This window comes from Salmo salar, chromosome 08 (genome assembly GCF_965601325.2).
Source record: "Salmo salar chromosome 08, fSalSal1, whole genome shotgun sequence".
Lineage (NCBI taxonomy): Eukaryota > Metazoa > Chordata > Actinopteri > Salmoniformes > Salmonidae > Salmo > Salmo salar.
The window spans coordinates 38,673,117-38,693,875 of record NC_138298.1 but is presented as its reverse complement, the minus strand read 5'-3'; the positions used below and the strand labels follow the sequence as shown (position 1 = coordinate 38,693,875).

Here is a 20,759-nt window from a genome sequence, read left to right as displayed (position 1 = left end):
ACTATGTAGGGAAGCATCCTGTGTCTGATTGCTGGCTCTCTCTCTCCCTGGTCCCTCTGAGGGCGATTACAGTGAAGAGAAGTAATAATCTGATATCATTATGGTCGATGGATACATGGCTCATCCATAACTGCTGCACTGTGTGTGTGTGGTGTGTGTGTGTGAGAGAGAGAAAGACATAGATAGAGAGTGAGGGTATGTCAACCGCGCACACACACACACACACACACACACACACACACACACACACACACACACACACACACACACACACACACACACACACACACACACACACACACACACACCACCACTTTCCCGGTTTTATAGACTCTCTCCAACCTCCTACTTCCCCTCCTGTTGACTGAGTGGTTTTCTCTTTTCTGTCTCTCTTCTCCTGTTGCAACACTTTCCTCCCCATCCCCATATCCCTCTCTTCTCTCCTCTGTCCCAGTCTGTCTCTCTCCTCCTCTCTTCCTCTGTCCCAGTATCCCTCTCTCCTCCTCTCTTCCACTCTGTCTGTCCTCCTCTGTAGCTCTCCTCCTCTCCTCCTCTCTCCTTCTCTGTCCTCCTCTGTAGCTCTCCTCCTCTCTCCTCCTCTCCTTCTCTGTCCTCCTCTGTAGCTCTCCTCCTCTAATCCTATCTCCTCCTCTCCTTCTCTGTCCTCCTCTGTAGCTCTCCTCCTCTAACCCTCTCTCCTCCTCTGTCCTCCTCTGTAGCCCTCCTCCTCTCCTTCTCTGTCCTCCTCTGTAGCTCTCCTCCTCTAACCCTCTCTCCTCCTCTCCTCCTCTGTCCTCCTCTGTAGCTCTCCTCCTCTCCTCCTCTAACCCTCTCTCCTCCTCTCCTCCTCTGTCCTCCTCTGTAGCTCTCCTCCTCTCCTCCACTCTCTCTCTCCTCCTCTGTCCTCCTCTGTAGCTCTCCTCCTCTCCTCCTCTAACCCTCTCTCCTCCTCTCCTCCTCTGTCCTCCTCTGTAGCTCTCCTCCTCTCCTCCACTCTCTCTCTCCTCCTCTGTCCTCCTCTGTAGCTCTCCTCCTCTCCCACTCTGTTGCTCTCCTTCTCTCCACCTCTGTCAGAGTGTCCATCCCTCTCTCTTCCTCTCCTCCTCCTCCCAGCCTGTCCATCCCTGTGTGTTGAGATGTCGTCCCTACTGAGAAAAGAGATGCAGAGGATGTTGTTTAGACCTGAAGGACAGAAACTACAGAAGTTTATAGAGATACATGAAGCAACACCAGGAAGACATTTTCTCTGTGTCTACGGTAAAAATCAGCATCTTCTGTTTCATTTGTTTGATTTTATTGTTCATTTGTTTATTCAATCATCTTGCTTTCTTTTTTATTTTGTACGATTCTCTCCTTCTATTTCTCTTTCTAAATGATGTTCTGTCTGTTTCCGTGCGTTTTTTCTTCTTTTTAATGATGGATTGATGGTCCCGTGTGGCTCAGTCGGTAGAGTATGATGCTTGTAATGCCAGGGTTGTGGGTTCCAGTCCCACGTGTGACCAAATCTCTTTCTAAATGATGTTGTGGTTTTTCTTCTGTTTTCTTCCGTTCTTACTTTCCTTTGGTCTCTGATGCAGAGATGACGATGTTTCTGTTTTAGGTCTACTTGTTCTTTTTAATGACGGATGGATTGTTTTTTTCAAAGACCTCAGGGAAGTCTGTTGATGAGGAGGTTACTAGGGTCATATAACAAACTACATCTGCTATGGAAAATAGGCTTGAATAGTTTGTCTTTGGATACAGTCCGTGAACGTCACCAATAGAGGAGTGTTACTTCTACTCGCTAATTGAATTTCCAATGCTGGATAACATCCGTTGTCCTCGGGAAAACGGCATCCCTTTTGGAACAATGCATTTTGTCCCTATTGGTAAAAACAACATTAGCTTTGCTTGAGAAAACGGCTTGACTATTCCTTTCCAAAACATAATTGTTGTCCTCTGGTCCACAGTGACCAAGACCAAAGAGGTGCAGCTGTGTGTGGTGAGATCTCGGAAATCACTGTATTCTGGATCAAACAAGTTGCTGAATTCCCAGAAATCCGGATCGAAAAAGAAGCTCAAGTCTCAGTTTTGCCTGAGTTCCTGCTTGGAGGACTCCTACCTGAGGACGGAAGTCTGGCTCCTCCAGGACCTCACTCTGCTGGACGGGCGGGATCCGGACGTGGTAAGGAACATCATTCTCAGATTTTGCATTACATCCGTGTTTACATTTAAGTGTTGACTCTAGGGGCTGCCATGATTCTGTCCTCACTGCAAGGTGAACAGTTGTTCCATTACAACATTTGCTGTGACATTCTTCTTCTTCTTCTAGTCCCCCTTTGATGACCTCACCTCCCCTCTCTTCTCCCCCCCCCCCCCCCCCCTCCCTGTAGGACGACCCGTGTTTCCTGATGCACTTCTCCACTGTGCGGTCGGTGACGGCCTTCAGCTGCGGCGCCAAGTACTGCATGGCGCGGGCCCTGGTTGCCCTGAGCGAAAAGCACTGCGGGCAACCTTTGACTCTGGTGAACTATGACCTGGCCTACATCAGTCCGTCGTCTATATATTTGAACAGAGGAGACTGTGTGGTGCTGATGCAGATATGTTTCTACGCTGCTAACCTGGTGTGTCTGTCCTTGTGCCCTGTACCTCTGGACTGACAGAGATATTTGGATTTGGATTTATTGTGGATCCCCAAGGCAGCAGCTACTCTTCCTGGGGTCCGGCAAAATGCAAGCAGTTATACCATTTTAGAGAGAGAGAAAGAGTCTGAGTGTGTGTGTGTGTGTGTGTGTGTGTGTGTGTGAGTGAATCATAGGCTCTACCATGTATCAAGAATACACTATTTAAAATGACTGTCTTTCCAGATTTCTAAGTCTCTGTGTTGCATGTACTTATAAACCTTCTGTCTCTGTTCTGATTCTGAACGTTCTAACACTGTTCCTCAAGCATGTGAAATGATTACAGCTAATAATCGGAATAAAATGTAACAACTTTCCTTTTGTCTTCTTATGTTCTCATTCCATCAGTTTGAGAAGTTTTTCATAATTTTTCTCTTTGAAATATCTTCCGTAGATGGCAGCAGCAAAACTAAATCAACAAACTCTGACATCATGCGGTTATTTTTGATGACCAAATCAAAGACAGTAGAGTGACAAGATGACCAAATCAAAGACAGTACAAGAATAAAGATGACCAAATCAAAGACAGTACAAGAATAAAGATGACCAAATCAAAGACAGTACAAGTATAAAGATGACCAAATCAAAGACAGTACAGTGTAAAGATGACCAAATCAAAGACAGTACAGTGTAAAGATGACCAAATCAAAGACAGTACAAGAATAAAGATGACCAAATCAAAGACAGTACAAGAATAAAGATGACCAAATCAAAGACAGTACAAGAATAAAGATGACCAAATCAAAGACAGTACAAGTATAAAGATGACCAAATCAAAGACAGTACAGTGTAAAGATGACCAAATCAAAGACAGTACAAGTATAAAGATGACCAAATCAAAGACAGTACAAGTAAAGATAGGCTGAAAGTGCTTCTCCAACAGAAATCCCCGATCACGGTTGTAGGTGAAGGCGATGTCATGGCGACGCTGGCTCGCTAAGCTCATGCGCAGAAACACGTCATCGGGTCTAACGGTCGTCTCTCGCCAAATTGCGCATGTGCAAGCCGTCAAAGACACTCCTTGACTTTCACGAGGTTGTAGTAACAACATGTTCACAACTACTTAAGACGTTGGCTCTGATCTAGGTAGTGCCTTTCGATTTCGAGAAAATTAACAACTATTGAAAAATCTTTCACTTCTCTCATTGATTTATCAAACTCCGGCCTGGTCTGTTTCGCGATGTTGCGCCTCTGGGTTTAGAAACTCTGTGACCAACTTTCCTGATCTAAAAAAAAAAAGAAAATACATTGTTTAATATTTACAGCTACATTATTACAATTATTACAACACTTCAAATAAATGAATTTAAATAAAAGGTATCAAATAAATTGGGTATAAAATGGTTTAGAAAAGGTTTTTTAACGACATTTGTCCGTATAGGCGCATGCGCAGGACCAGAGAACGGCCGCGTGCCTGGCGCCAAAATTCGAAAAGCGGAGGGGAGTGTTCTGTTGTTGACAGCACCAGCTCTCCTTATAGCGTCGTGGTTTTTACACGTTATTACAACATATCGAAAAGGATTACTTTGGAAATACTTTGGGGAAGGACAACGCAAAGATGCACATCAAATCTATTATCTTAGAAGGATTCAAGTCCTACGCGCAGAGGACAGAAATCAACGGATTTGATCCGCTCTTCAACGCTATTACTGGACTTAACGGGAGTGGAAAATCCAATATTCTCGACTCGATATGCTTTCTATTGGGGATAACCAACTTGTCTCAGGTAATATGCTACTTATTCATTAATACGCAGAGATGTTAGTTTTTATCCAGTGAGCTAAAGACATTTCCTTGACGTTAGCTAGCTAACGTTAGCTTACTGTGCCCAGGTTCATCGGCGGTTACAGTAACGTTAGTAGAGAAACTAGCGAGCTGTAACGTTATTTCCATCTGATCTTAACTTATCTCCCAGGTGCGAGCGGCCAATCTCCAGGATTTGGTGTACAAGAACGGTCAGGCCGGCATCACCAAAGCCACGGTGTCCATAACATTTGACAACGCAAACAAGAGCCAGAGTCCGCTTGGGTTCGAGACCCACGACGAAATCACGGTCACAAGACAGGTAAAGTTGTTCTCCTCTTGCCTCTATTCCAGTTTGTGGGAAGAGTAATGTTGATGAATAAAACATGTATGCCTTGCTCCAGCAGGTCCAAACTAAGGGATACTACTAGCTAACTACAACTTCTGTCAGGTGTTCTGATTGAACCTTTATGGCATAGCTGGTAGCTACTGCGTTAGGTCTGAAAATAGTCCCAACTAGGACGGTTCTCCTTCCCATAATCACTACACTAACTGTCCACTGACGTGATTTCTCAGCTGTATTGTTACTAGTCATGATTTTCACTGTGATGACGTGATTTCTCAGCTGTATTGTTACCAGTCACTCAAACTAGTCATGATTTTCACTGTGATGACGTGATTTCTCAGCTGTATTGTTACCAGTCACTCAAACTAGTCATGATTTTCACTGTGATGACGTGATTTCTCAGCTGTATTGTTACCAGTCACTCAAACTAGTCATGATGGTCATTGTGATGACGTCTCATGCGTCAATCACTGCACTGATGTTGACTGCTTACTACTGCGTTATTAGCTATTCATACTGACCTTAATGCCTTTCCTATAAAACTATTTATTACTTTACCTCATCCTCTTGTTCTACTCACAGATGGTGAGTAGCTATTATTAGTCAATCAAACTGTAGAGGACTCTCTTAAAAATGTTACTATGATGGAGTGGATTCTCAGTTCTCTGTGTCCTTCTCCAATCCCAGGTGGTGATAGGTGGTAGGAACAAGTACCTGATCAACGGGGTGAATGCCAACAACACCAGGGTACAGGATCTGTTCTGCTCTGTGGGACTCAACGTTAACAACCCCCACTTCCTCATCATGCAGGTAGGTGTTTAAACACCACAAGTACCTGGGGTGTGTTCATTAGTCCCACATTGTAGCAAAAAGTTCTAGAAATAACTTGAATCTTTATTTTTATATATTTATATACTTCTCTTTACAATATTTCAGGGGAGAATCACCAAGGTTCTGAACATGAAACCGCCTGAGGTAAGTCTATACACACACACACTGTAGAATCATGAAGTCTTGTAATTACTTGAAGCTTCCGTACTACACACACTCCACGCACGCTTCCTGTGGAAAGGCAGACACACAAACACTCCTTTGCCCTCCTCTCTACATCTCCTCTCTAACCTTCCTCTCTCCTCTGTAGATCCTAGCCGTGATAGAGGAGGCAGCAGGAACCAGGATGTAACTCTAACCTTCCTCTCTCCTCTGTAGATCCTAGCCATGATAGAGGAGGCAGCAGGAACCAGGATGTAACTCTAACCTTCCTCTCTCCTCTGTAGATCCTAGCCATGATAGAGGAGGCAGCAGGAACCAGGATGTAACTCTAACCTTCCTCTCTCCTCTGTAGATCCTAGCCATGATAGAGGAGGCAGCAGGAACCAGGATGTAACTCTAACCTTCCTCTCTCCTCTGTAGATCCTAGCCATGATAGAGGAGGCAGCAGGAACCAGGATGTATGAGTGTAAAAAGATCAGCGCCCAGAAAACCATTGAGAAGAAGGAAGCCAAACTCAAAGAAATACAGACGGTGGGGCCGCCATTTTACCTGTGTTAACGTAGCTCTGTGTTTCCTGGTCCTGGGGACCCAAAGGGGTGCACGGTTTGTTTTTCTCTCTAGAAAACGAAGTTCAATTCTTCATCACGCCTTTAGTTGAATCTAGGTTCAACCCTGTGGCTCAGTTGGTAGAGCATGGTGTTTGCAACGCCAGGGTAGTGGGTTCGATTCCCACGGGGGGCCAGTACAAAAAAAAAAATGTCATGAAATGAAATGTATGCATTCACTACTGTAAGTCGCTCTGGATAAGAGCGTCTGCTAAATGACTAAAATGTAAATGTAAAAACTCTTCATCATTTAGTTGAATCTAGTGTGTTAGTGCTAGGGATCCCCAGGATTGGGGAAACGGACGTAGCTCCTACTATCAAAAATGGTGCCTTGGATTTTGGTCGCATTTGACTAATTTGTGTTTGGTTGTGTTCAGATCCTTAATGAAGAGATCACTCCTACCATGGAGAAGCTGAAGGAGGTAGGAAGTCCCGTTTTTTAAGATGAAATCATCACTTCAGCCCAATACAAGACCTTTCTATCTGTTTTGCCAATGTTTACATCCTTGTCCCCTGATGTGTGACCCTGGAATAAACACCCCCAAGGATCTTTAATACACGTTCCTTCCTGTCCATCCCATGTGACTCAGTTGGTAGAGCATGGCACTTGTAATGCCAGGGGTTGTGGGTTCGATTCCCACGGGAGACCAGTAGGAATGAATAATGTATGCATTTCAGTAGAGTAAGTGGTTCTGGATAAGAGCGTCTGCTAAATGACTCGTATGTAAATGTCTCCCCTTCATTAACCATCTTTATCCTTTCTGTCTTCCTTCACGGTCCTCTGTCCGTCTCTCCGTCCTCTCTCCGTCCCTGTGTCCTCCTGTAGGAGCGTTCTTCATACCTGGAGTACCAGAAGTTGATGAGGGAGATAGAACACCTGAGTCGTCTGTACGTGGCCTGGCTGTTTGTCTGCGCTGAGGAGACCAAGGTACACACACACACACACACACACACACACACACTGAAGGTCCTGTGTGGAATATTACCTCATGTTTTAGCTGCTGTGGTGTCTTGTCATGTTGTGGTGTCTTGTTGTTGTGTTGTGGTGTCTTGTTGTTGTGTTGTGGTGTCTTGTTGTCATGTTGTGGTGTCTTGTTGTTGTGTTGTGGTGTCTTGTTGTTGTGGTGTCTTGTTGTTGTGTTGTGGTGTCTTGTTGTGGTGTCTTGTTGTTGTGTTGTGGTGTCTTGTTGTTGTGTTGTGGTGTCTTGTTGTTGTGTTGTGGTGTCTTGTCATGTTGTGGTGTCTTGTTGTCGTGTTGTTGTGTTGTGGTGTCTTGTTGTTGTGTTGTGGTGTCTTGTTGTTGTGTTGTGGTGTCTTGTTGTTGTGTTGTGGTGTCTTGTTGTTGTGTTGTGGTGTCTTGTAAGCCCAGAAATGTCCGTTGGGGATGAATAACAAAGTGAATGTGATTGAATTCACTGTGATTTGGGTTCACAGGTGAAGTTTAATGGAACTGTTGTTGATTTAAATCTCAGGTCAAGTCAGCGGAGGACCTGAAGGTAATGCAGGACTCCATCACTCAGCTGCAGGCCAGCATGGCAGAAAACGAAAACAAGGTCCAGGAACTCTCCGCCCAGATACAGGAACTGCAGAAGAAGAGGGACCAAGTAATGAAATGCTATTCAATTCAATACAACTTTATTAATCCATTCTGGGAGCGTTGGAGAAGAAAAAACACGTGTTGCAGATAACATAGAACACGGATGGGCACCACTTCTCTAATGTGAATGAATGATTGTGGCAGATCTATGCAACACGTTTCTATCTGCAGCTGTTGAATCTCATTGAATGAGCCCTTTGGTCACGGACAGTTATATTTCAAACATTTGGCTTGGAGGTTATTATATTTGACTATGTTCTGTCGGGTGTCCTGGTGCCTGTCGGGGGGGGGTGTCCTGGTGCCTGTCTGGGGGGGGGGGGGGGTGTCCTGGTGCCTGTCGGGGGGGTGTCCTGGTGCCTGTCTGGGGGGGTCCTGGTGCCTGTCTGGGGGGGTGTCCTGACGCCTGTCTGTCTCTCCTGCCCTACAGGAGGTTGGTGGAGTGCTGAAGGGTTTAGAGGAGACTCTGTCTGAGGTCCAGAGGGTCGATGCTAAAGCCCAGAGTGCTGTGGACATGAAGAAACAGAACCTGACAGAGGAGACCAAGAAGAGGAAGGAACTGGTGAAGAGCATGGAGGAGGTGAGAGGGTGTGAGGGGGGGGGTGAAATATGACTAACTAAAACCACTGTCTCTCTGTCTCTGTCCGTGTTCCCCCCAGGATAAGAAGATGCTAGTTGTTAAGGAAGGAGAGGTATCCAAGGTAGCAAAGAAGCTGTCTGCCCTACAGGAGGAAGGTCAGAAGGACAGCGCCGCCCTAGAGGCAGCACAGAGTCACTTCAAGGCTGTGTCCGCAGGGCTGTCCACCAATGAGGACGGGGAAGAGGCCACGCTCGCCGGACAGATGATGACCTGCAAGAACGACATGAGTAAAGCTGACACCGAGGCCAAACAGGTGAGAATGGATTGGTTCATAATGGAATATATATGCAGCACTGTTGATTGATTTGAGTAAAGCTGACACAGGCCCAACAGGTGACGATGACCTCTGACCTCTATCTGACCTACGACCTTCAAAGAATGCAAACTGAATGAGAATGACGACCTCAATAAAAGAGTTGTGAATCAGAGTTCTTCCTGCTGCGTTGGATGAGTATCTCTAAGGCTTCATTCTCTTCCTGTCGGTTGTTCTCCCCAGGCCCAGATGAAGCTGAAGCATGCCCAGCAGGAGTTGAAGGCCAAGCAGGCGGAGGTGAAGAAGATGGACTCTGGTTACCAGAAAGACCAGGAGGCCTTCAACACTGTCAAGAAGAACAAGGAGAAACTAGAGGCTGATATGGAGAAACTACAGTACCAAGGTAGAGGAGAGAGAGAAACTACAGTACCAAGGTAGAGGAGAGAGAGAGAAACTACAGTACCAAGGTAGAGGAGAGAGAGAAACTACAGTACCAAGGTAGAGGAGAGAGAGAGAGAAACTACAGTACCAAGGTAGAGGAGAGAGAGAGAGAAACTACAGTACCAAGGTAGAGGAGAGAGAGAGAAACTACAGTACCAAGGTAGAGGAGAGAGAGAAACTACAGTACCAAGGTAGAGGAGAGAGAGAGAGAAACTACAGTACCAAGGTAGAGGAGAGAGAGAGAGAAACTACAGTACCAAGGTAGAGGAGAGAGAGAGAAACTACAGTACCAAGGTAGAGGAGAGAGAGAGAGAAACTACAGTACCAAGGTAGAGGAGAGAGAGGGAGAAACTACAGTACCAAGGTAGAGGAGAGAGAGAGAGAGAAACTACAGTACCAAGGTAGAGGAGAGAGAGAGAGAGAAACTACAGTACCAAGGTAGAGGAGAGAGAGGGAGAAACTACAGTACCAAGGTAGAGGAGAGAGAGGGAGAAACTACAGTACCAAGGTAGAGGAGAGAGAGAAACTACAGTACCAAGGTAGAGGAGAGAGAGAGAAACTACAGTACCAAGGTAGAGGAGAGAGAGAGACTACAGTACCAAGGTAGAGGAGAGAGAGAGAGAGAAACTACAGTACCAAGGTAGAGGAGAGGGAGAAACTACAGTACCAAGGTAGGTAGAGGAGAGAGAGAAACTACAGTACCAAGGTAGAGGAGAGAGAGAGAGAAACTACAGTACCAAGGTAGAGGAGAGAGAGAGAGAAACTACAGTACCAAGGTAGAGGAGAGAGAGAAACTACAGTACCAAGGTAGAGGAGAGAGAGAGAAACTACAGTACCAAGGTAGAGGAGAGAGAGAGAGAAACTACAGTACCAAGGTAGAGGAGAGAGAGAAACTACAGTACCAAGGTAGAGGAGAGAGAGAAACTACAGTACCAAGGTAGAGGAGAGAGAGAAACTACAGTACCAAGGTAGAGGAGAGAGAGAGAGAAACTACAGTACCAAGGTAGAGGAGAGAGAGAGAGAAACTACAGTACCAAGGTAGAGGAGAGAGAGAGAGAAACTACAGTACCAAGGTAGAGGAGAGGGAGAAACTACAGTACCAAGGTAGGTAGAGGAAAGAGAGAAACTACAGTACCAAGGTAGGTAGAGGAAAGAGAGAAACTACAGTACCAAGGTAGAGGAGAGAGAGAAACTACAGTACCAAGGTAGAGGAGAGGGAGAAACTACAGTACCAAGGTAGAGGAGAGAGAGAGAAACTACAGTACCAAGGTAGAGGAGAGAGAGAGAGAAACTACAGTACCAAGGTAGAGGAGAGAGAGAGAAACTACAGTACCAAGGTAGAGGAGAGAGAGAGAGAGAAACTACAGTACCAAGGTAGAGGAGAGAGAGAGAGAGAAACTACAGTACCAAGGTAGAGGAGAGAGAGAGAAACTACAGTACCAAGGTAGAGGAGAGAGAGAGAAACTACAGTACCAAGGTAGAGGAGAGAGAGAAACTACAGTACCAAGGTAGAGGAGAGAGAGAGAAACTACAGTACCAAGGTAGAGGAGAGAGAGAGAGAAACTACAGTACCAAGGTAGAGGAGAGAGAGAGAGAAACTACAGTACCAAGGTAGAGGAGAGAGAGAGAGAAACTACAGTACCAAGGTAGAGGAGAGGGAGAAACTACAGTACCAAGGTAGAGGAGAGAGAGAAACTACAGTACCAAGGTAGAGGAGAGGGAGAAACTACAGTACCAAGGTAGGTAGAGAAAGAGAGAAACTACAGTACCAAGGTAGAGGAGAGAGAGAAACTACAGTACCAAGGTAGAGGAGAGGAGAGAAACTACAGTACCAAGGTAGAGGAGAGGGAGAAACTACAGTACCAAGGTAGAGGAGAGAGAGAAACTACAGTACCAAGGTAGAGGAGAGAGAGAAACTACAGTACCAAGGTAGAGGAGAGAGAGAGAGAAACTACAGTACCAAGGTAGAGGAGAGAGAGAGAGAAACTACAGTACCAAGGTAGAGGAGAGAGAGAGAAACTACAGTACCAAGGTAGAGGAGAGAGAGAGAACTACAGTACCAAGGTAGAGGAGAGAGAGAGAGAAACTACAGTACCAAGGTAGAGGAGAGAGAGAGAGAAACTACAGTACCAAGGTAGAGGAGAGAGAGAGAGAGAGAACTACAGTACCAAGGTAGAGGAGAGAGAGAAACTACAGTACCAAGGTAGAGGAGAGAGAGAGAGAGAGAGACTACAGTACCAAGGTAGAGGAGAGAGAGAGAACTACAGTACCAAGGTAGAGGAGAGAGAGAGAACTACAGTACCAAGGTAGAGGAGAGAGAGAGAAACTACAGTACCAAGGTAGAGGAGAGAGAGAAACTACAGTACCAAGGTAGAGGAGAGAGAGAAACTACAGTACCAAGGTAGAGGAGAGAGAGAGAAACTACAGTACCAAGGTAGAGGAGAGAGAGAAACTACAGTACCAAGGTAGAGGAGAGAGAGAGAACTACAGTACCAAGGTAGAGGAGAGAGAGAGAACTACAGTACCAAGGTAGAGGAGAGAGAGAAACTACAGTACCAAGGTAGAGGAGAGAGAGAGAAACTACAGTACCAAGGTAGAGGAGAGAGAGAGAGAAACTACAGTACCAAGGTAGAGGAGAGAGAGAGAGAAACTACAGTACCAAGGTAGAGGAGAGAGAGAGAGAAACTACAGTACCAAGGTAGAGGAGAGAGGGAGAAACTACAGTACCAAGGTAGAGGAGAGAGGGAGAAACTACAGTACCAAGGTAGAGGAGAGAGAGAAACTACAGTACCAAGGTAGAGGAGAGAGAGAGAAACTACAGTACCAAGGTAGAGGAGAGAGAGAGAGAAACTACAGTACCAAGGTAGAGGAGAGAGAGAGAGAAACTACAGTACCAAGGTAGAGGAGAGAGAGAGAAACTACAGTACCAAGGTAGAGGAGAGAGAGAGAGAAACTACAGTACCAAGGTAGAGGAGAGAGAGAGAAACTACAGTACCAAGGTAGAGGAGAGAGAGAGAACTACAGTACCAAGGTAGAGGAGAGAGAGAAACTACAGTACCAAGGTAGAGGAGAGGGAGAAACTACAGTACCAAGGTAGGAGAGGAGAGAGAGAAACTACAGTACCAAGGTAGAGGAAAGAGAGAAACTACAGTACCAAGGTAGAGGAGAGGGAGAAACTACAGTACCAAGGTAGAGGAGAGAGAGAGAAACTACAGTACCAAGGTAGAGGAGAGAGAGAGAAACTACAGTACCAAGGTAGAGGAGAGAGAGAAACTACAGTACCAAGGTAGAGGAGAGAGAGAAACTACAGTACCAAGGTAGAGGAGAGAGAGAAACTACAGTACCAAGGTAGAGGAGAGAGAGAAACTACAGTACCAAGGTAGAGGAGAGAGAGAGAGAAACTACAGTACCAAGGTAGAGGAGAGAGAGAGAGAAACTACAGTACCAAGGTAGAGGAGAGAGAGAGAGAAACTACAGTACCAAGGTAGAGGAGAGAGAGAGAAACTACAGTACCAAGGTAGAGGAGAGAGAGAGAGAAACTACAGTACCAAGGTAGAGGAGAGAGAGAGAGAAACTACAGTACCAAGGTAGAGGAGAGAGAGAGAGAAACTACAGTACCAAGGTAGAGGGAGAGAGAGAAACTACAGTACCAAGGTAGAGGAGAGAGAGAGAGAAACTACAGTACCAAGGTAGAGGAGAGAGAGAGGAGAAACTACAGTACCAAGGTAGAGGAGAGAGAGAAACTACAGTACCAAGGTAGAGGAGAGAGAGAGAAACTACAGTACCAAGGTAGAGGAGAGAGAGAGAAACTACAGTACCAAGGTAGAGGAGAGAGAGAGAGAAACTACAGTACCAAGGTAGAGGAGAGAGAGAGAGAAACTACAGTACCAAGGTAGAGGAGAGAGAGAGAGAAACTACAGTACCAAGGTAGAGGAGAGAGGGAGAAACTACAGTACCAAGGTAGAGGAGAGAGGGAGAAACTACAGTACCAAGGTAGAGGAGAGAGAGAAACTACAGTACCAAGGTAGAGGAGAGAGAGAAACTACAGTACCAAGGTAGAGGAGAGAGAGAGAGAAACTACAGTACCAAGGTAGAGGAGAGAGAGAGAGAAACTACAGTACCAAGGTAGAGAGAGAGAGAGAAACTACAGTACCAAGGTAGAGGAGAGAGAGAGAGAAACTACAGTACCAAGGTAGAGGAGAGGAGAGAAACTACAGTACCAAGGTAGAGGAGGAGAGAGAAACTACAGTACCAAGGTAGAGGAGAGAGGAGAAACTACAGTACCAAGGTAGAGGAGAGAGAGAGAAACTACAGTACCAAGGTAGAGGAGAGGAGAGAGAAACTACAGTACCAAGGTAGAGGAGAGAGAGAAACTACAGTACCAAGGTAGAGGAGAGAGAGAGAAACTACAGTACCAAGGTAGAGGAGAGAGAGAGAAACTACAGTACCAAGGTAGAGGAGAGAGAGAGAAACTACAGTACCAAGGTAGAGGAGAGAGAGAAACTACAGTACCAAGGTAGAGGAGAGAGAGAAACTACAGTACCAAGGTAGAGGAGAGAGAGAAACTACAGTACCAAGGTAGAGGAGAGAGAGAAACTACAGTACCAAGGTAGAGGAGAGAGAGAGAAACTACAGTACCAAGGTAGAGGAGAGAGAGAGAGAAACTACAGTACCAAGGTAGAGGAGAGAGAGAGAAACTACAGTACCAAGGTAGAGGAGAGGAGAGAAACTACAGTACCAAGGTAGAGGAGAGAGAGAGAAACTACAGTACCAAGGTAGAGGAGAGAGAGAGAGAAACTACAGTACCAAGGTAGAGGAGAGAGAGAGAAACTACAGTACCAAGGTAGAGGAGAGAGAGAGAGAAACTACAGTACCAAGGTAGAGGAGAGAGAGAGAAACTACAGTACCAAGGTAGAGGAGAGAGAGAGAGAAACTACAGTACCAAGGTAGAGGAGAGAGAGAGAAACTACAGTACCAAGGTAGAGGAGAGAGAGAGAAACTACAGTACCAAGGTAGAGGAGAGAGAGAGAAACTACAGTACCAAGGTAGAGGAGAGAGAGAGAAACTACAGTACCAAGGTAGAGGAGAGAGAGAGAAACTACAGTACCAAGGTAGAGGAGAGAGAGAGAAACTACAGTACCAAGGTAGAGGAGAGAGAGAGAAACTACAGTACCAAGGTAGAGGAGAGAGAGAAACTACAGTACCAAGGTAGAGGAGAGAGAGAGAAACTACAGTACCAAGGTAGAGGAGAGAGAGAAACTACAGTACCAAGGTAGAGGAGAGAGAGAGAAACTACAGTACCAAGGTAGAGGAGAGAGAGAGAAACTACAGTACCAAGGTAGAGGAGAGAGAGAGAGAAACTACAGTACCAAGGTAGAGGAGAGAGAGAGAAACTACAGTACCAAGGTAGAGGAGAGAGAGAGAAACTACAGTACCAAGGTAGAGGAGAGAGAGAGAAACTACAGTACCAAGGTAGAGGAGAGAGAGAGAGAAACTACAGTACCAAGGTAGAGGAGAGAGAGAGAGAAACTACAGTACCAAGGTAGAGGAGAGAGAGAGAGAAACTACAGTACCAAGGTAGAGGAGAGAGAGAGAGAAACTACAGTACCAAGGTAGAGGAGAGAGAGAGAAACTACAGTACCAAGGTAGAGGAGAGAGAGAGAAACTACAGTACCAAGGTAGAGGAGAGAGAGGAGAAACTACAGTACCAAGGTAGAGGAGAGAGAGAGAGAAACTACAGTACCAAGGTAGAGGAGAGAGAGGAGAAACTACAGTACCAAGGTAGAGGAGAGAGAGAGAGAACTACAGTACCAAGGTAGAGGAGAGAGAGAGAGAAACTACAGTACCAAGGTAGAGGAGAGAGAGAGAAACTACAGTACCAAGGTAGAGGAGAGAGAGAGAAACTACAGTACCAAGGTAGAGGAGAGAGAGAGAAACTACAGTACCAAGGTAGAGGAGAGAGAGAGAGAAACTACAGTACCAAGGTAGAGGAGAGAGAGAGAGAAACTACAGTACCAAGGTAGAGGAGAGAGAGAGAAACTACAGTACCAAGGTAGAGGAGAGAGAGAGAAACTACAGTACCAAGGTAGAGGAGAGAGAGAGAGAAACTACAGTACCAAGGTAGAGGAGAGAGAGAGAAACTACAGTACCAAGGTAGAGGAGAGAGAGGAGAAACTACAGTACCAAGGTAGAGGAGAGAGAGAGAGAAACTACAGTACCAAGGTAGAGGAGAGAGAGAGAGAAACTACAGTACCAAGGTAGAGGAGAGAGAGAGAAACTACAGTACCAAGGTAGAGGAGAGAGAGAGAGAAACTACAGTACCAAGGTAGAGGAGAGAGAGAGAGAAACTACAGTACCAAGGTAGAGGAGAGAGAGAGAAACTACAGTACCAAGGTAGAGGAGAGAGAGAGAAACTACAGTACCAAGGTAGAGGAGAGAGAGAGAGAAACTACAGTACCAAGGTAGAGGAGAGAGAGAGAGAACTACAGTACCAAGGTAGAGGAGAGAGAGAGAAACTACAGTACCAAGGTAGAGGAGAGAGAGAGAAACTACAGTACCAAGGTAGAGGAGAGAGAGAGAAACTACAGTACCAAGGTAGAGGAGAGAGAGAGAAACTACAGTACCAAGGTAGAGGAGAGAGAGAGAGAAACTACAGTACCAAGGTAGAGGAGAGAGAGAGAAACTACAGTACCAAGGTAGAGGAGAGAGAGAGAGAAACTACAGTACCAAGGTAGAGGAGAGAGAGAGAGAAACTACAGTACCAAGGTAGAGGAGAGAGAGAGAGAAACTACAGTACCAAGGTAGAGGAGAGAGAGAGAGAAACTACAGTACCAAGGTAGAGGAGAGAGAGAGAGAAACTACAGTACCAAGGTAGAGGAGAGAGAGAGAAACTACAGTACCAAGGTAGAGGAGAGAGAGAGAGAAACTACAGTACCAAGGTAGAGGAGAGAGAGAGAGAAACTACAGTACCAAGGTAGAGGAGAGAGAGAGAAACTACAGTACCAAGGTAGAGGAGAGAGAGAGAAACTACAGTACCAAGGTAGAGGAGAGAGAGAGAAACTACAGTACCAAGGTAGAGGAGAGAGAGAGAGAAACTACAGTACCAAGGTAGAGGAGAGAGAGAGAGAAACTACAGTACCAAGGTAGAGGAGAGAGAGAGAAACTACAGTACCAAGGTAGAGGAGAGAGAGAGAAACTACAGTACCAAGGTAGAGGAGAGAGAGAGAGAAACTACAGTACCAAGGTAGAGGAGAGAGAGAGAAACTACAGTACCAAGGTAGAGGAGAGAGAGAGAAACTACAGTACCAAGGTAGAGGAGAGAGAGAGAGAAACTACAGTACCAAGGTAGAGGAGAGAGAGAGAGAAACTACAGTACCAAGGTAGAGGAGAGAGAGAGAGAAACTACAGTACCAAGGTAGAGGAGAGAGAGAGAGAAACTACAGTACCAAGGTAGAGGAGAGAGAGAGAGAAACTACAGTACCAAGGTAGAGGAGAGAGAGAGAGAAACTACAGTACCAAGGTAGAGGAGAGAGAGAGAAACTACAGTACCAAGGTAGAGGAGAGAGAGAGAAACTACAGTACCAAGGTAGAGGAGAGAGAGAGAGAAACTACAGTACCAAGGTAGAGGAGAGAGAGAGAGAAACTACAGTACCAAGGTAGAGGAGAGAGAGAGAAACTACAGTACCAAGGTAGAGGAGAGAGAGAGAAACTACAGTACCAAGGTAGAGGAGAGAGAGAGAGAAACTACAGTACCAAGGTAGAGGAGAGAGAGAGAAACTACAGTACCAAGGTAGAGGAGAGAGAGAGAGAACTACAGTACCAAGGTAGAGGAGAGAGAGAGAGAAACTACAGTACCAAGGTAGAGGAGAGAGAGAGAGAAACTACAGTACCAAGGTAGAGGAGAGAGAGAGAGAAACTACAGTACCAAGGTAGAGGAGAGAGAGAGAAACTACAGTACCAAGGTAGAGGAGAGAGAGAGAAACTACAGTACCAAGGTAGAGGAGAGAGAGAGAAACTACAGTACCAAGGTAGAGGAGAGAGAGAGAAACTACAGTACCAAGGTAGAGGAGAGAGAGAGAAACTACAGTACCAAGGTAGAGGAGAGAGAGAGAAACTACAGTACCAAGGTAGAGGAGAGAGAGAGAGAAACTACAGTACCAAGGTAGAGGAGAGAGAGAGAAACTACAGTACCAAGGTAGAGGAGAGAGAGAGAGAAACTACAGTACCAAGGTAGAGGAGAGAGAGAGAGAAACTACAGTACCAAGGTAGAGGAGAGAGAGAGAAACTACAGTACCAAGGTAGAGGAGAGAGAGAGAGAAACTACAGTACCAAGGTAGAGGAGAGAGAGAGAAACTACAGTACCAAGGTAGAGGAGAGAGAGAGAAACTACAGTACCAAGGTAGAGGAGAGAGAGAGAAACTACAGTACCAAGGTAGAGGAGGAGAGAGAGAAACTACAGTACCAAGGTAGAGGAGAGAGAGAGAGAAACTACAGTACCAAGGTAGAGGAGAGAGAGAGAGAAACTACAGTACCAAGGTAGAGGAGAGAGAGAGAGAAACTACAGTACCAAGGTAGAGGAGAGAGAGAGAGAAACTACAGTACCAAGGTAGAGGAGAGAGAGAGAAACTACAGTACCAAGGTAGAGGAGAGAGAGAGAGAAACTACAGTACCAAGGTAGAGGAGAGAGAGAGAGAAACTACAGTACCAAGGTAGAGGAGAGAGAGAGAGAAACTACAGTACCAAGGTAGAGGAGAGAGAGAGAGAAACTACAGTACCAAGGTAGAGGAGAGAGAGAGAAACTACAGTACCAAGGTAGAGGAGAGAGAGAGAAACTACAGTACCAAGGTAGAGGAGAGAGAGAGAGAAACTACAGTACCAAGGTAGAGGAGAGAGAGAGAAACTACAGTACCAAGGTAGAGGAGAGAGAGAGAAACTACAGTACCAAGGTAGAGGAGAGAGAGAGAGAAACTACAGTACCAAGGTAGAGGAGAGAGAGAGAAACTACAGTACCAAGGTAGAGGAGAGAGAGAGAAACTACAGTACCAAGGTAGAGGAGAGAGAGAGAGAAACTACAGTACCAAGGTAGAGGAGAGAGAGAGAAACTACAGTACCAAGGTAGAGGAGAGAGAGAGAGAAACTACAGTACCAAGGTAGAGGAGGAGAGAGAGAAACTACAGTACCAAGGTAGAGGAGAGAGAGAGAGAAACTACAGTACCAAGGTAGAGGAGAGAGAGAGAAACTACAGTACCAAGGTAGAGGAGGAGAGAGAGAAACTACAGTACCAAGGTAGAGGAGAGAGAGAGAAACTACAGTACCAAGGTAGAGGAGAGAGAGAGAAACTACAGTACCAAGGTAGAGGAGAGAGAGAGAAACTACAGTACCAAGGTAGAGGAGAGAGAGAGAAACTACAGTACCAAGGTAGAGGAGAGAGAGAGAGAACTACAGTACCAAGGTAGAGGAGAGAGAGAGAAACTACAGTACCAAGGTAGAGGAGAGAGAGAGAGAAACTACAGTACCAAGGTAGAGGAGAGAGAGAGAAACTACAGTACCAAGGTAGAGGAGAGAGAGGAGAAACTACAGTACCAAGGTAGAGGAGAGAGAGAGAAACTACAGTACCAAGGTAGAGGAGAGAGAGAGAAACTACAGTACCAAGGTAGAGGAGAGAGAGAGAAACTACAGTACCAAGGTAGAGGAGAGAGAGAGAAACTACAGTACCAAGGTAGAGGAGAGAGAGAGAAACTACAGTACCAAGGTAGAGGAGAGAGAGAGAAACTACAGTACCAAGGTAGAGGAGAGAGAGAGAAACTACAGTACCAAGGTAGAGGAGAGAGAGAGAAACTACAGTACCAAGGTAGAGGAGGAGAGAGAGAAACTACAGTACCAAGGTAGAGGAGAGAGAGAGAAACTACAGTACCAAGGTAGAGGAGAGAGAGAGAGAAACTACAGTACCAAGGTAGAGGAGGAGAGAGAGAAACTACAGTACCAAGGTAGAGGAGAGAGAGAGAAACTACAGTACCAAGGTAGAGGAGAGAGAGAGAAACTACAGTACCAAGGTAGAGGAGAGAGAGAGAGAACTACAGTACCAAGGTAGAGGAGAGAGAGAGAGAAACTACAGTACCAAGGTAGAGGAGAGAGAGAGAAACTACAGTACCAAGGTAGAGGAGAGAGAGAGAAACTACAGTACCAAGGTAGAGGAGAGAGAGAGAGAAACTACAGTACCAAGGTAGAGGAGAGAGAGAGAAACTACAGTACCAAGGTAGAGGAGAGAGAGAGAAACTACAGTACCAAGGTAGAGGAGAGAGAGAGAAACTACAGTACCAAGGTAGAGGAGAGAGAGAGAGAAACTACAGTACCAAGGTAGAGGAGAGAGAGAGAAACTACAGTACCAAGGTAGAGGAGAGAGAGAGAAACTACAGTACCAAGGTAGAGGAGAGAGAGAGAGAAACTACAGTACCAAGGTAGAGGAGAGAGAGAGAGAAACTACAGTACCAAGGTAGAGGAGAGAGAGAGAAACTACAGTACCAAGGTAGAGGAGAGAGAGAGAAACTACAGTACCAAGGTAGAGGAGAGAGAGAGAGAAACTACAGTACCAAGGTAGAGGAGAGAGAGAGAGAAACTACAGTACCAAGGTAGAGGAGAGAGAGAGAGAAACTACAGTACCAAGGTAGAGGAGAGAGAGAGAAACTACAGTACCAAGGTAGAGGAGAGAGAGAGAGAAACTACAGTACCAAGGTAGAGGAGAGAGAGAGAAACTACAGTACCAAGGTAGAGGAGAGAGAGAGAAACTACAGTACCAAGGTAGAGGAGAGAGAGAGAAACTACAGTACCAAGGTAGAGGAGAGAGAGAGAAACTACAGTACCAAGGTAGAGGAGAGAGAGAGAAACTACAGTACCAAGGTAGAGGAGAGAGAGAGAAACTACAGTACCAAGGTAGAGGAGAGAGAGAAACTACAGTACCAAGGTAGAGGAGAGAGAGAGAAACTACAGTACCAAGGTAGAGGAGAGAGAGAGAGAAACTACAGTACCAAGGTAGAGGAGAGAGAGAGAGAAACTACAGTACCAAGGTAGAGGAGAGAGAGAGAAACTACAGTACCAAGGTAGAGGAGAGAGAGAGAAACTACAGTACCAAGGTAGAGGAGAGAGAGAGAGAAACTACAGTACCAAGGTAGAGGAGAGAGAGAGAGAAACTACAGTACCAAGGTAGAGGAGAGAGAGAGAGAAACTACAGTACCAAGGTAGAGGAGAGAGAGAGAAACTACAGTACCAAGGTAGAGGAGAGAGAGAGAGAAACTACAGTACCAAGGTAGAGGAGGAGAGAGAGAAACTACAGTACCAAGGTAGAGGAGAGAGAGAGAAACTACAGTACCAAGGTAGAGGAGAGAGAGAGAAACTACAGTACCAAGGTAGAGGAGAGAGAGAGAAACTACAGTACCAAGGTAGAGGAGAGAGAGAGAGAAACTACAGTACCAAGGTAGAGGAGAGAGA

The 20,759-nt window shown here is 45.7% G+C and overlaps 2 protein-coding genes across 2 annotated transcripts in view; both read left to right on the top strand.

Annotated features, from left to right (window-relative positions):
* The first annotated feature begins 374 nt into the window (after positions 1-374).
* exoc1l (exocyst complex component 1 like) lies at positions 375-2,977 on the top strand. The gene is made up of 3 exons (XM_045712898.2): positions 375-1,257; positions 1,950-2,164; positions 2,373-2,977. The coding sequence occupies exons 1-3, from the start codon at positions 1,137-1,139 to the stop codon at positions 2,637-2,639; spliced, it is 603 nt and encodes a 200-aa protein (XP_045568854.2). The 5' UTR covers positions 375-1,136; the 3' UTR covers positions 2,640-2,977.
* Positions 2,978-4,067: 1,090 nt separating this feature from the next.
* smc2 (structural maintenance of chromosomes 2) overlaps positions 4,068-20,759 on the top strand; it is a 98,411-nt gene continuing 81,719 nt past the window's right edge. The window contains exons 1-11 of the mRNA XM_082978655.1: positions 4,068-4,386; positions 4,576-4,725; positions 5,437-5,559; positions 5,686-5,724; positions 6,163-6,273; positions 6,725-6,769; positions 7,174-7,275; positions 7,820-7,951; positions 8,372-8,521; positions 8,601-8,834; positions 9,078-9,237. Of these exons, the coding sequence (XP_082834781.1) occupies positions 4,219-4,386; positions 4,576-4,725; positions 5,437-5,559; positions 5,686-5,724; positions 6,163-6,273; positions 6,725-6,769; positions 7,174-7,275; positions 7,820-7,951; positions 8,372-8,521; positions 8,601-8,834; positions 9,078-9,237 (1,414 nt within the window). The 5' untranslated portion in view covers positions 4,068-4,218. The remainder of the gene's footprint in view (positions 4,387-4,575; positions 4,726-5,436; positions 5,560-5,685; positions 5,725-6,162; positions 6,274-6,724; positions 6,770-7,173; positions 7,276-7,819; positions 7,952-8,371; positions 8,522-8,600; positions 8,835-9,077; positions 9,238-20,759) is intronic.

Excerpts from the sequence above, each read along its gene's own strand:
- exoc1l (XM_045712898.2), top strand. The coding sequence starts at position 1,137 with ATGTCGTCCCTACTGAGAAAAGAGATGCAGAGGATGTTGTTTAGACCT. Across the intron at positions 1,258-1,949 it reads ACATTTTCTCTGTGTCTACG|TGACCAAGACCAAAGAGGTG; the intron begins GTAAAAATCAGC and ends TCTGGTCCACAG. Across the intron at positions 2,165-2,372 it reads ACGGGCGGGATCCGGACGTG|GACGACCCGTGTTTCCTGAT; the intron begins GTAAGGAACATC and ends CCCTCCCTGTAG.